General features: G+C 55.0%; 1 protein-coding gene across 2 annotated transcripts in view; it reads right to left on the bottom strand.

Annotated features, from left to right (window-relative positions):
- The window catches only part of Umodl1 (uromodulin like 1), a 59,750-nt gene that overhangs the window by 31,052 nt on the left and 13,412 nt on the right, over nt 1–15,286 (bottom strand). The window contains exons 1-3 of one of the 2 annotated variants that reach the window (XM_070030752.1): nt 7,186–7,254; nt 3,593–5,501; nt 176–418 (exon numbers count right to left, since the gene is read on the bottom strand). In XM_070030752.1, coding sequence (XP_069886853.1) covers nt 176–418; nt 3,593–3,668 — 319 coding nt within the window. In that variant the 5' untranslated portion in view covers nt 3,669–5,501; nt 7,186–7,254. Of the gene's footprint in view, nt 1–175; nt 419–3,592; nt 5,502–7,185; nt 7,255–15,286 lie in introns of those variants that run through there. The other variant, XM_070030751.1, reaches the window with a different exon arrangement.

Below are 15,286 nucleotides of genomic sequence, written 5' to 3'. Positions count from 1 at the left end.
CACTGACCCTGGGAAATTGGAAACCTCGGGGTGGGCCAACAAGAAGCCTGACAGATGGAGGCTGAACACCTGTGTTCTAGAAAGATCTGGCACATTCAGGCTGCTTGAACAGGGGCTGTCCCAACAACTGCTCCCCCAGGAGCTGCCCTGTCCCACCCTGTGATCCTGGACTCACGCAGGACGCAGTAGAGGCCGAGCTGTTCTTGGCCCTCACAGCAATCGGTCACGTTCTTGGACTCGGGGACCTCCGTGGCCAGGAACTGGGTCTGGTACACAGTCTTGGGGCACTGCCTCCAGGGGATCCAGCCGCCGCAGGACGTGTAGATCACGCGGGACGTCTGCACCGCCTCCACCTTCTGTACCCTTCGCGTCACGTGGTAGTTGCAGAGCTGGTAGCTTAGCAAGGACAGGCCTTTCTCTAAGAGAAGGAGGAGGCAGGCGGGGAGGAAAACACCAGGGTCAGCCAGCAGGCAGAATCGGAAAGGTGAGCCACTGAGAGATCAACTGGAATGAGGCCTCTGCCCTTTGACAGGGTCTTGGAGCTGATCCACCTGTCCTAACTATGGGTCTCTGACCCCACGTGTGCAGAGAACATCTGTGACTGATAACTCAGGAGTTAAAGAGCCAAACCCTACTGGCTCACGCCCGTCATCCTAGCTACTCAGGAGGCTGAGGTCTGAGGATCATGGTTCAAAGCCAGCCCAGGAAAGTCCGTGAGACAACTATCTCTAATTAACCACCACAAAGCCAGAAATGGAGGTGTGGTTCAAATGGTGGGTAGATCACCAGCTTTGAGCATAAAAAGCCAAGCCAGTTCAGTGCTCAGTTCCAGCACAAGATAAATAAATAATTAGCTAAAGAACAGATACAGAGTTGGCATCAAAGACCCAGGGATCAGACCCCGATTTGTCTGTAGAAAGATCCCACAGGCTGCAGCGTCTCCGGTCCTAGAACCTCAGTGGCAAATGAACATGCAGATTCTCCTTGACAAGTGTGCACTAGAGACCGCTGCAGGCCAGTAGGTGACAATGACAGCCTTTGGGGAGGGGGAACAGAGTGGAAGATACATATTTAAGCTGCATTGTGTGCTTCGGCCTCATGCTGAGGGAAGACAAGTCACCATTGCCATGGGTGGGACTGCCCGTGGACGGGGTGGGGCGGGGAGGGGGAGGGCTGTCTCAGTAGCCTGGCCTGAGCACAGTGCGCTCTGCCAGCTCTTCCCATTGTCCTGCCCTGCCCCCTATGGAGCCCCTGTCACCTCCTGCTCAGGACGTGATCCCAACCACAGAGGTGAGGTGAGGGCCCAGGGTGGCCCTGAGTCAGGAGGCCTGTGCTCAGGGACAAGGGAAATTTGGACATGGCCCCGTGAACAAACACACACACACACACAAAGTCACACAAAGATACAAGCAGACAGTAGGGCGATTCTTCTATCAGCCAAGAAAGGCCAAAGATGGCCAAAAGTGACCAAGCTGGAACTGGGCCTGGAACTGGGCCTTCCCTCCAGCCTCAGCACCCGGGTCTTGCGCTCAGGCCTGAGTGTGAAATGTCTCCTGTTTAACGCTAGCTGGTGCCTCCAGCATCTCTTGGCTGGGCTTCCAGGGCTTGGGCGGGGCCCAGGGGTCCCCTCTAAGCCTCTCAGTAGAGGATGGACAAGCGGCTTCATATGACAGCGTCTCTAGATACCCAGCCCCCTTCCCAAGGTCCCCCCTCCCCTGGAGGCAGCTGCATTCCAGCTACCCATGGGGCCAGCCTGGCCTGGCCTGACAGTGCCGGGGCATGGGGGACCTCTGGCTGGTCTTCAGCAAAGACCTTACAGTATTCCCTGGAGAGGAACACGTGGCAGAGGTGTTCAGAAGGCCAGGACCAGGATGTGACTTGGATGAAGAGCTGTAGAAAATGCCAGAAGAAAGAGTGTAAGATTCGTTCTGTGGTCATGTGGAGCAAGACAAATGTCCACAAGAAGCTAGTGAGGCAGAGGCGGGTCAGAGCTGTCCAACTGAACCTCACATGAGCAGTCAGCCATGCCGCGAAGGCCACACTGCCTGGTCTCTAGAGAACCTGGCTCTCTCTGATCATTACACGGCCTGGAGCAGAGCCTCCTCCTTACACTCACATGGGAACACACACACACACACCCCTCCAGGGAAGCCCGGCAGGTGTTTGTCTTGTTTTGTTTTCACCGGCTATAGAGGCTACCATGGCAGCCCCAAGCCTGGCTTCTTGACAGACCCAGAGTGGAACCTTCTAGCAGGTTCTGCCAGTCAACAACTCTTTGCGGCGCCATCGCTGGTTCCACGGGGCCTGGAGTCCAGTCCGAGGTGGGAAGACAACATGCTGGAGAGCTCAGGATGCTGAGTGCAGATCCAGCCATATTTGCACTCACTTCACAACACCCCCCCCCCCAGACCCCGGGGCCTCTGCTCCCCTCCACAGGGCTCCCCTTGTGGAGAAGAGCTACAGGCCTCCCCACCCAGATGCCCCTAGGGACACACGTGCACCCCAACCTTGCCATTTATAAAATAAGCACTATGCTCTGTGGTCATAGAAGGAGCAAGCAAAGTCCTGTGTGTGGGGCCAGCGCTGGGCACCAGAGAGGACTTGAGACAGGAGTCTGAGCTCCACCACTCTTCTGCGCCCTGGTCCACAAAAGGGACCACAAACCCCACAGTGTCCTCACCTGCCCCACACCTGAGCTGCATGATTCCCACACCTAACTCCAAAGCCACATCATCATCATCATCATCATCATCATCATCATCATCATCATCATCATCATCATCATCCCTCAAAGTAAAATCAACTCTAGATGAAAAAAAAATGGACTTATTTTTTTTAATGAAGGTGATTACAGGAATAGAATATCTCTTTAAACTTTCCATTGAAAACTACAGATCTGAAGAAGAAAATTGAAGGTTTGCCACTTGGATTCCTTGGAATCTGGGGCCTCAGAAATCCAGTGGCTTGTTTGTTTTGTTGTGAGGCTCACACAGGCTGGGCAGACACTGAGCCCCTGAACTGCATCCAGCCCCCACACTGTGGTTTCCACGGCAACCTTGCCAACCACACACTTCCTGACAACGCATTCCTGACCCCCAACACTTGGGACAGTGCACTCAATGCCCCTCACCGCCCCCCTCCAGAGGGATTTGGCCAGGGGTGGACCCACCACTCTGCCACCCTGTCCCTATCTGTAAGCCAGGGCCTTGGGGCACCGAGAGGTAAGAGATCTTTATTCCGGGTCGCTAGGGACTGGCTGTTCTCAGTGTGGTCCTCAGGCCTGCCATCTCCCAGTTGTCTGCAGAAAGGCTGAAGAGCTCCTGGCCCCACCCCAACACAGCCCCTGCCCCTCTGCGACTGAACCCACAGACCCCCTTCCACTCCCGGTTCACGCGCATGCTGGAGGAGCGCTCTTCCCTGTTCTGCCCACCTCCACAGCGACGGCGGCGGCGGCCAGCCCTGAGAAGGTGCCCCTCTCAGAGCAGCTGTGTCCTGGCCTGCCCTGAGCCCGAGAGGGCCCATCCTCATGAGACCCATTCCCAGGGAACCCTCCACCCGACCCCCACTCCAGCCTGAGTCCCAGGCCCCTCACCTGTGAAGCTGCTCCCCTGGCCCAGGCCAAGGGCGCCAGCCCAAGCCAGCAGGGCCAGCCCCAGGGTCGTGGGCATCGTCCGGTAGGAGCAGTGGGCAGTGCAGGACTCAGGGCCTTCCCCACAGCAGTCTGGAGCCTGAGCAGGGACACAAAAGGGTCCTGAGCCACCCCAGGCTGCAGAAAGGGCCCTTCTGTCCCCAAGATGGCTGGCGGCAGCAATGGCTTCAGAGAGAGCGCTGATGCGAGGAGTCCCTTATGCCCGCTCATTAACGCCTGCCACCGCCGCGGCAGCCTCCCTGGAGGCACCTGCATCTCACGGCCTATTCTTGCCACAGGCAGATGGCATCTTTTAGGAAAGGCGAGCAGACAACAGCCCCAGCCACATCACCATGAAGCATCTCATTGTTGTGCAGAAAATGCATTTCAGACCTCTATCTGACTCCACCGAGTACAAAGTATTCTCTTACCCTGTCATTCCCAACTGGCAAGAGAAGACAGAGTCCAATCAAAGTAGAACATCAGGCTCAGAGAAGTGCCTTCACACAGCGTGACAATGCCACTTGGAAGGCACCAACGTGTCCCCCGGCCCAGCGCCAGCCCCTCCTCCTGGGTTGGCAGGAGCTGTGTTCAGAGGGAGACTTCCACTAACCTAATATAATACCGGGATGTATATCAGGGGGTTGGGAGCATCGCCCATGGCAACATGCTCACCATTGGAGCTGTTTGGGCAGCACCAAGCAAAGTCCAACAATAACTCCCAAGTCCAAAGGTACAGAGACATCGGGGCCGTGAGGCTGTGTGGAGGACTCTTTGGGAAGGAGGTTTGAGGTAGGACGCTAGATGGTGTGCCTTTCGCTTCAGCAGCTGGCAGGTGGTATACGGAATGGATTTTTAAATGTTATGTCAGATCCCCAGATGCCTTTGCTCTTGGCGGTTGAAGGTGCATGGTGTGTGTAGAAAGCCTGAGCAGAGTTCACAGGAGATGAAGAAAGCCTCTCTAGCTTCCCACAGACAGGTAACAAGAGCTGGCCCACTGGTGCGCAGAAGAGCGATTCCCCGCGTTGTAAGTCTGAAGCAGAGCAGCTCTTCCAGGGGCCTCCCCGAGCCCCACGCCAAGTCCTTCCACCTTGCAGTCCTCTGGACCGGCGTCCTAGGGACTGGCTGCCGAGCCACGCTGCGGAATCACAGAGCTGGGAATAATGGCTCTGCGGAGGGCCCAACGATGCGTTCCCTTGGAAGCTTCATGAGGATTGACTCATCAACTGAGCTGTAACTTGGACTTAAAAAGTCGTTTTAAAGAGAAAAGATTTTAAGCCGGGTGTGAGTGGCTCACGCATGTTATCCTAGCTACTCGGGAGGCTGAGATCTGAGGATCACGATTCAAAGCCAGCCCGGGCAGAAAAGTCCCCTTGAGACTCTTATCTCCAATAAACCACTAGAAAATAAGAAGTAGTGCTGTGGCTCATAAGCCATAGAGAGCAGTAGCTGAGCAAAAGAGCTCTGGGACAGAACCTGGTCCCGGAGGTCAAGCCCCAGGACTGACAAAAAAACATCTCCAAACATCATACAGAAAAATGATGTGGGGGTGGGGTCAGAGGTGTCATTTATTGGGCCATCTTAAAAGAAGAAGAGCCTGATCAGGGCCAGAATGGACAGACAGACTTTACAACTGCACTGTAAAACCCAGTGCAAGTGCGCACACCCGTCATCCTAGCTATTCAGGAGGCTGAGATCTGAGGATCATGATTCAAAGTCAGCCCAGGCAGGTAAATCCAAAAAAAAAAAAAATTTCTTATCTCCAATTAACCAGCAAGAAGCCAGAAGTAGAGGTGTGGTTCAAGTGGTAGAGCACCAGCCTTGAGCAAACAAGCCAAGTGAGTAGGTGAGGCTCTGAGTTTGATTCCCAGCACTGAAAAAGGACAGAAAATGAAATAAAATTGCAATGTCGTATTCAAGAAAAGCAATTAATTAGCACTGAAAGAATAAAGAGACAAAAAGGTTACTTACCATTTGGGTTCATCCGAACATTTTAAAGTGCAAGGTGAATCTGTATTATCTTGTACTTACCACCTCTAAGAACATTTGCTGCCTTAATACATGAATGTGTAATCCAGGGTGAGATTACAGTCTGAACCCCAAATCGACCTTGTGCAATTTGTAACGACTCTGTAAACTCTTCACCGGTGAGGATACAGAGGTGCAGGAAAACACAGAGCTGGTAAGGGAAAACGGAACCCCAATTTTTCCATGTTCCGGTTCCTCCACACCACAGTGCCAGCTTGGGCAATGTCCTCTGCCTGAAACCCCAGGAAGGTGATGGTTCATTGCAGATAAGAGTCTTGTGAGATCTCCTGCCCAGCCTGGCTTAGATCTCAGCCTCCTGAGTAGCTAGGATTGTGAGTCACTGACACCCAGCTCATTTTGCATCTTTTCCTACGTGATGTCTACCGGGATCATCCCTTGCTCTCCACTGCATGTAGATACTTTGAGCAGGAAATAGCCACACCTGATAGCCACGCGGCCCTCTCCAGGCAGTGCCAGCGCTGTCAGGAATGTCTCCACAGCCCAGCCAGGCCCAGTGCCTCTGCCCGGCACAGGCAGCCAATGGATACAGAGGTGCTCGCCAGCACACTCACTCACACGCGGACACCAACGTCCAGTCACGTTTACACAGGCACACGCGCCCTCAGGTACTCCAGTTCCCAGATGATCACCACTCAGCACACGCAGGTCCCCCACGGGCACCACACGCACCTCACACCAGCTCCCACGTTCACACTGCTGCCCGGACGCCATCGCTGGAAACCACCTCTTCCCCCAGTCTTTCCTGAGAGGACTGCTGCCTCAGTTCCCCCATGTGCTGGAGGAGGACTGGAGTCCGTGGCCTCTGGGACCCTGCCTGGACTCTAGTGCTGCCCTACAGGGGGAGGGGACACAACTTGAAAATGCAGGCTCCCAGCCTCTCCCCAGAGCCACTCAGGGCGCCCAGGGAGAGGCCTAGCCACGCACAACCAGGCTCACCAGGAGTTCCAGGGCGGTGACTCACCCTTCCCACACCAGAGGGTGGGGTTCTGGCTACACCCCCCCCTTCTTAAAATGATGCGTAGCAACAATGCCTACTACAGTATGACAGTAGACACACACAGTGTGCAACGATCAGAGCAAGGTCATTAGCATACCCATCTCATTACCACCTCTGTGCCAAAAGTCACCTCTCCTATCTTCTAGCTCTTTATCAAACACATGCGAAAGCCCTGGGGGCTCTGGTGACCACTGCGGGCTGCGGACACTGGCACACAGCCCTCTTGTCCCGTGGCACTCTGGGATCTATTATCCACCCTCCCCCCATGTGCCCCTTCCCAACCTCTAGGAACCACTTTAAGGTTGTGCGTATGCGAGAGGCTGTGCAGTGCCTTTCTGGGCTGTTTTATTTCACCAAACATGTCCTCCAGCCCGTCCATGCTGTCTCAGCAACCAGATGGTCTCCTTTCTTTCAAGGCTGAATAGTATTTCATTGTGTGTAAGTACCACATTTCCTCTACCTATCCATCCATCTATCCACCCACCAATGGATATCGCCATTGATTTCTTACCTTGGTCATTGTGAGAGAATGGGAGAAAAGAAGGGGAGAAAAGAAGGGGAGAAAAGCAGCCCTTCCCTCTCAGAGACGCCCTCCTAATATGTAGTCACGGCTACCTCCCTGCTGTGGTCACCACCTGGGGCTGCTCTTCCCTCGTGATACATGCCCAACTGCCACACCCGTCCCCATGCAACCACCTGTCAGACTCCTCTAGAATCAATCTCTGGCTCCTCCTCCTCCTTCCCTCCAGCCGCCTTTTCCTTATTTCTTTTTGTTTACTTTAGCAGCTGCCCAGGGCTCTTCATTCACAGCACAGAATATATCTCTCCCCTCTCACACTGGCATTCCACCTTGGAAGCTGGGTTGCCTGGAAACAGACGGTGCAGCCCGGTGGGATGTGGGCGCTAAAATCCCTGAAGGGCACGTCTTATCCCCACGCTGAAGTCAGAATGGGAGGAGGTGGGTGAAGAGAGTCCAGCACGCAGGGAGAGGTTCTGGTGGTCGGAGGCCACCTGGCTCAGCTGCTGGGCAGATTCTGGGACCCCAGGGCCGGGCCTGAGAGGCCAGAGGCACGCCTAGGACTGGGCAGGTGATGTGCACACACCTCTGGCTTTGTTTTCCCTCTGTGTTTCTCTCAGTGGAAGTGAGGGGTACTGGCTCTGTCCCCTGCTTTGCCAACTCAGCAACAACCAGAGCAACAAGTATGGCCGCACTTCCGGTGGCCACACCCAAAGTCTTCTGGAGAGGCAGCTCCAGAGAAGGGCTGAATGCTTCCTGTGTGAAAATCAAACCAAATCATGGAAGAAGAAAAATCAAACCAAGTCATGGAAGAAGAAAAATCAAACCAAGTCATAGAAGAAGAAAAATCAAACCAAAGCAATGCTGGGGAAATAGAATTTAAAATAAAACCTGTGCCTAGTCCCTCCTCCCCAAACTCTCTGCAACAGAAGAGGAAAAACATCGGCTGCAACGTGTTGAAGAACCCTTCAACCAGAAGCCAACAGGCATTAGAGTCGGTTGCTAAGAGACGGCCGAGGGAAGCCGACCAGGCACACCCAGCTCACACACCGGTTTGTGATGATCGGTAACAAACCTCTTGAAAGCAGACCACAGCTCACATGGCTCCTAATTCAGCTGGTGACTGGTGACACCTGTGTCCACTGACTGCTTTGATCCAGAGGCTGGGGTGGGGGAACCTGTAGGACGGAGTTGATCTATGGGGGTTTCTTGGAGTGAGGGTACTCGCTCTCTTTGCATGTCATGTCTCAGAGATGGCTTTAGACCCTTATGGACAATATTCTTAGGTCACTGGGCCACCAAAGTGGCAATCTAGTCTTCATATGGTTTGTTCTTATTTCAAACAGAGGAGAAAGCCTATGCAGAGGAACTTTTTTTTTTTTTGGTCAGGTGTGGGTCTTGAACTCTAGGCCTGGGCACTATCCCTCAGCAATTCAGCTCAAGGCTCTACCACTTGAGCTACAGTGCCACTTCAGTTTTCTGGTGGTTTACGGACTTTCCTGCCCAGGCTGGCTTTGAACCAAGATCCTCAGATCTCAGCCTCCTGAGTAGCTAGGACTACAGGCGTGAGCCACCAGCACCTGGCTTGCAGGGGAACTTTTAAACTTCTCAGAGGAAAAGGAGGGAAGAGGCTTGCTTCCCTCAACAAAACAAAATGACCCTCTTTTTATTTTTTTGTGCCAGTCCTGGGGCTTGAACTCAGGGTGTGGGCACTGTCCCTGAGGGTTTTGTTTTGTTTGCTCAAGGCCAGTGCTCTATCCCTTGAGCCACTTGGCTCTACTTCCTTTTTTCGTAGTTAATTGGAGATGAGTCTCATGTACTTTTCTGCCTGGACTGGCTTCGAACTCTGATCCTCAGATCTCAGCCTCCTGAGTAGCTAGGATCACAGGCGTGAGCCACCAGCGTCCATCTGAGCCTTGTCCCTGTAGCTGAGCTCAGAAAGCAGCCGGCAGATGGCTTGGGCCACACAGCTGTGGGTCGGGGTAGTCTCAGATTTCAATGGACTTGAAGTCCTGATGTCCTTACAGGAGGGAGGGGGGCACACGCAGGGACAGGTCATGGCTACATGCGTAGAGACACGAGTGTGAGGCAGCCACATTCCACAGATCGCCAGGGATGGCCAGCATCACCAGAAGCTGGAGGCGGCATGGGACAAAGCCCCCTGGGCCAAGCACAAGAAAGTGGCCCAGCCAGCATCCCGATCCTCACTGCTGACTGCAGGCCTGGGAGACTAGTAAGGCTCTGCTGATCCAGCGCCATCTCTGATGCTTTGTTACAGTCACACCCAGCCATCAGGGCTGCAGCCCCACTGCCTGCAGGACATCCCAACCGCCGTGCCCTCTGCCCCCACCCTGCTCCCGTCATATTTAGTGGGGTGGAGTCTTGTGCACTTGGCAGGTGTGCATGGAGTCTGAAACGTGGCCTGAGTGTGAGGTCTTCCCCCGGGGCTTCCTTGCATCCCAACTCATCGCTTCTCTGCTCTGCCAGCTGCCCGTCACTTCCTGGGAGCCAGCAGGCTCTTGCGCTTTCACCCATCCCCCGGCTTGTTTGCTACGGGGAGTGCGTCCGTGTTCCGTGTGGCATCTCCACACCACCTCCTCGGGCGTGACTGGGTCCAGGTGCTGTGGACACGCAGGTGGCACTCGGTGGTGCTCACAGCTCACTTCCCTGAGCAGCTCTGGTTTTCATTTGGACGTTGTTCTCTCACCTCCTCTTTCTTGAGACAGCAGCAGCAAGTTGTGACACGGTCCGTCCCTCTGCAGCCCTCGCCCGCTGTCCCAGGATAGTCCCAGGGTCGGGTGGTAGCCTTCCAATGCGGAGCCCCGCACCGGGAGCCGCCCAGAGCCCACACAGCATCTGCGCTGCTGCGGAACAAAGCTGGCATGGCGTGGTTCGTACTGACCAAGATGGACACCAATTTGTCTATTTTTATTTTTAGTCCGTTGTGGGGCTTGAACTCTGGGTCTGGGCGCTGTCCCTGAACTCTACCACATGAGTCACAGCACCACTTCTGGTTTTCTGGTGGTTCATTGGAGATAAGAGTCTCACGGAGTTTCCTGCCCTGGGCTGGCTTTGAACTGTGATCCTCAGATCTCAGCCTCCTGAGTAGCTAGGCTTGCCGGCATGAGCCACCGGCGCCTGGCTCCGGTCTATTTTCTGAGAAGGCAGGGCTGGCCCAGAGCCTCCTGGCTGCAGACAAGTTGCGCAGTCAAGGCCAAGCCCACGGCACCAGGTCCGCCGGTGGGGTTTGCTCTGTGGCCCTGCCGGCCTGTATGCAAAGCGCCCCTGGGAGGCAGCAAGCACTGGGACTCTGAGGGGCCACGTGTGGGGTGGAGCAGGAGGCGGCGCCCCTGCCACCTGCCCGCGGCTCCGGCTCCGGTGTGGAGAAGAAAGGCAGCGAGTCACTCACGTGGTGCCAGCCCTTGTGGTTTCAACTTCTGAAACAGCTTAGGGAGAGAGAGGAAACAGGAAGCGAGGGATGGGGGGACGGGGACGGCGGGGTGTGGGGGGTGATGATGAGACAGAAAACCACACCGGGAAGAATCAAGTCACTCGGAAAATAAAAGCGTGGGGAAAAGAGCTGGCCGGAGCACGGTGGTGCTGTCAGGAGGCCGGCTCTCCGCACCTTCCGGCTTGTCTGAAGAGCTCATTGCTCCCGCGTGTGTTCACGTGCCAGTCCCAGAAAGCCTGACGGTCTTCGGGGTTCAGTTGTGCCCCATCCACCCCTCCAGATATAACTGACTCCTGTCCTTATAAGAAGGGGAAATCTGGACACAGAGAAGAGAAGGCGTGTGCTGATGGAGGCAGACTGGAAGGAGGCAGCCTCAAGCCAGGCTCGCCAGGACAGCTAGTGGGGAGCAGCAGTGATAAACATAATTGCACGGCTACTGTGCCGTATGAGAGCGGGGACCTGACTGAAGCCCTGCGCTTCTGGAGAGAGCTGTGCAGGGGCCCCAGGCTGAGGGATGGCTGGGGGAGGAAATGGTAGTCTCTGGAGCAGGGTACATCTCGTCACCCACCACTCCATCCACCCAGCCCACAGCGTGGCATCTAAGGACCTTGGAGTGGGCATGGAGACAGCGTGCCAGCGAAAGCTGGCCCTGATCACCCTCCACACCTGCGTACGAGGACCCCCCCTCCGGGGGTGGGCACGAGGCCCAGTCAGAGAGGGCGCCTTAAATTTCAGCAGGAGGAATTCAGGTCAGATTGTGAGGGCTGTTAAGCTCTGGGATGTCTGGTGCCGGGGAGCGCAGTGGGCCCGCCTGGTCCCTCCCAGGTCCCTCCAGCCTCTCAGACACCAGCTTCAGGGCAGGGTATTAACTCAGCCCACGGACGGTTTTGTCTGCAGGTCTGGGAGGGGCAGGGTGCTGAGCTCACTCCCGGGGAGCTGTCAGGACCTTCTGCCTGCCCATAGCACCAGGGCCTCGGTGGATCTAGACCTAACTCAGATGACCATTCTCCGAGTGGCATTTGGGAGACACTCGGCCTTGGTCCTCATCTGCAAACAGGGGACAAGAAGGCTTGCCCACAGCAAGTCACGTGAGCTCCATCACTCAAAGGTCAGAGGGCATCATTGGGCTTCCCAGATTTGTCTTCCTCTGTATGAGTACACCGGTGAGCACGGGTGGTCTCAGCCGCAGACACTGGCCAAGTAAGGGACCCTCTATAGTCAACATGTATCTTCCTGTTGGTCATCCATTGGGACCGACAGGACCTAACCTGACATGGAGCCACACTGGACTGGGCACCATTGAAGTGCTGTCCCGACCAGCGCACGGCCAGGGCCGCTCAGCCTGAACCAAGCTGGGGCCCCCAAGTTATAGTGGCTGGTGGTGGTGGCGGCCAGGACTGTGGGTCACAGCACACAGGCCGGACCGGACACCAGGCCCAGCTGTCAGGCAGCCAGCCTCAGGGATGTCCTCCAAGAGGTAGGAGGACTGAGGCTGGGCCCAGAAACTCCTCATCCTCAAAGGTCCAATAGCCAAGGTCACCCCAGGACAGGATGCACTGAGCAGATTCCCAGGAAAAGGACAGCGGTCGGGCTACGCCACGGGAACTAGACTCAGGGTCCACAGCCATCTACAAGTTAGAAGCCACGTGCAGGCTGCACAATCTGAGATCTGCCCGAGGCTAGAACTCAGGAAAGACCTGGAGGAGGTCATGGAGTCTGGATCAGATGCACAGGGGAGCAAGTACGGATCCGGTGGATGGTCCCCTAATGCCTGCCTGTCCACCGGCCCACTCTTACCACAAGCACCACTGCTCACCCCCCTGGCCTTTCCAACAATGTGGGCGAGGGACTCCTTGGCCTGAGAGATGGCAGCAATACAATAAGAGGAACTGCAAACCAAGACTCTCTCTTGGGACCGACTTATGTCTGCCAGCCACACAGTAGGCGCTCAGTAAGTGCTGCTGAATGAATGGTAAAGAAGGTCTCTCTAGCCAGCTGTTCCTGCCCTCCCCGCCCCGGCATCTTCTCCTCGGGAAGTAGTCAGCCCAACAGAACCGCAGTCCCACTGCCCAGGACAGACGCCCCACTGGACGGCAACCCTCTGGCTCACCATTTTCCCTGGGAGATCACAATGGAAAAGTGACCCTGGGCAGCTTTCTCTGAGTGTGATGCCAGCTCAGAAATGGATGCCTGTGGTGTTCGTGGGCTTGGAAATACATGCCAATGCCATGTTGTCCTACCTTTAAAGTTACTAAGGATGGAGCTGCACCTATTAGCACTGATGACTTTCCAGATCACTGCCAGGAATGGACGCGGCTACTGCACCTGCAAGATGAGCAATGACTCACCCAGGAGCTGCTTTTTCTTCTAGCTCTGGTCCTGCGGGGGTGCGGAATGACCAGGCACCCAGAGAACTGGAGAGAATGAAGACCCACTGGAAAACTCCCAGAGGGGGATTTAAACGTGTGTCACAACATTACTGCGAAGCTGACACTTCTGCTTAGACCATTTCCTTGGAGGCTGGTGAGGAAAATGCTCAGCACAACAGGTTCTTTTCATTATTATTATTATTATTGTCAGTTGTAGGGTTTGAACTCTGGGCTTGGGGGCTGTCCCTGTGCTCTTCAGCTCAAGGCGAGCACTCTACCGCTTGAGCCTCAGCGCCACTTCCAGTTTTCTAGTGGTTTAATGGAGATAAGAGTGTCATGGACTTTCCTGCCTGGGCTGGCTTTGAACCGTGATCCTCAGATCTCAGCCTCCTGAGTAGTTAGGTAAGCCACCGACGCCCGGCTTGCCTTAGAATTTCCTTCCAGATGAGTAATGTCTTTCCCATTTTCCAAAGGTTAGGAAGCTTCTGTGAAGAAATACATTTGAGGTGATGTTGGGGAAAATGTACCCCTTTCTAAAAAACCCTGACATGTGTGAACAAAGTCCACCATGGATTTTCTGGGGAAGGAAGGGCTCTGGGCCCGAGGCTGGTATTTACAGAGTAAAGGGTGTTTACCCAGTGTACTCTGTGGTCTGAGGCTTGTGTAAATAAAAGACAGCTCTCTGAGAAGGCCCAAATGCAAAGACGGGTGGCGAGTGTCCCACTGAGTGTGGGAACCATGGAGACCTCTTTTCTACCTGTGAGGGTGGGTGGCACATGATGTGCGTGTGTGGTGCCCCACAGGGAACCACTGAGTTCCGTAGAAAGGACTGGCAAATACAGCATCTGTGAGTCTACCTCCCACAGGTTTCTCACAGAGCATTTGAAGAGAAACAGAACTGGGCACCTTGAGAAGGAAGATTCAGACCAATCAGAGACAGGGCCTCTCAGAAGCCACACCCACCCAGCAGCTCAGGATTTGACCTCATTTGCAGAGGTGATAACTGGCCACATGTCTGGTGAGAATGTCCTGATCCAAGGTGAGTAAAAGAACCCGCAAAGGAGAAAGGAGTGGGAGCCACCAATGCGGAGCAAGGAACACCAGCAACCTGGGGGACACAGGAAGGGCCCTTGAGCACCATCACTGGCGGTGCGCAAAGATGGGACCCACGCTCACACCAAGATTGGGATCTGTCTGCTTCTACACTCGCAGAAGAGGGCACCTGGTGATGCCGGAACTGGCATGAATGTTCCAAGTGACCTTGCCCTGGAGATTGGCCAAATGGTCTCAGAAAATGAGGTGAGAGAACCAGTTGCTGGGTAAACACAATGGATGAAGACTGGTGCTCATGTCTTCCAAAATCCTGCACCCACCCCCTGGCTTCTGGGCTGAGTCTTCCTCCAGCTTCTCCTTCCCTGTGTCCATCCACCAGCACCTCACCAGAACGGGCTGGGAGAAAGGCAACTTCGGAGCTGCAGCCAGGTCAGGCTTGAGAAACCCAAACCAGGGCTGTCGCCATGGCGACGACTGTCCACACTGGGGTGGGAGGCGGCCGGGTGTGCCCTGAGAGGCCTTCCAGACCCGAAACCTAGCAACGCGAGACGCAAAATAACATGCAGTCTCCTTCTGTCAAATTTACAAAATCAAAATAAAGCAGCCTTTCGTTATTGAATGCATCATCTTGGACTAAAGAGTCCTTCTTCCGAGGAAGGAATGAAGCAGGGAAGGACAGAAAGGGATGAAAAAGAAGATATAGTGAGAGGGGGGTGGAGGGAGGGAGGGAGGGAGAAGAGGAAAATCAGAGCGTGCTGGTCGGTCCTGGAGGAGAGGGCCATCTCTTGCACCCCCTCTTATCCCTCACTGCCTCAAGTCCAGTGGGCCTCACTCAGCGCTGCAGGTGCAGCATCTGAGAGCTCCTGGCACCCTGGAGCCCCAGCCTAGAACCCGAGACTTCCGCAAGTGTCTCAGAGCATGAGGTTATGTGGGCCATTGGTAAGTGAAGCGTGCTCAGCAGGGGTGAACCAGCCGGCAATGCCACAGGCGGGGTGGGGAACTCTGCCCCTCCTCCTCAGGCTCGCTAGGGTTTCAAGGTTGGATGGGAAAGGCCTCTTTCTGGCAGTTCCTTCACCAGCTGCATCTGCTCACAGTCTAGACCAATCTCTCTCTCCCCTGGATAAAGACAAAGGTCCTAGACTGCGATTTTATCACCATCATCAAGTATATTCAGGCAGGTGAGACCTGCAAAGCCCCAAGGGAAAAATTCCCTTTCATGAAC

This window comes from Dipodomys merriami, unplaced genomic scaffold, assembly GCF_024711535.1.
Source record: "Dipodomys merriami isolate MVZ:Mamm:240054 unplaced genomic scaffold, mDipMer1.0.p SCAF_2, whole genome shotgun sequence".
Lineage (NCBI taxonomy): Eukaryota > Metazoa > Chordata > Mammalia > Rodentia > Heteromyidae > Dipodomys > Dipodomys merriami.
This window is presented reverse-complemented; position numbering and strand designations above follow the sequence as displayed.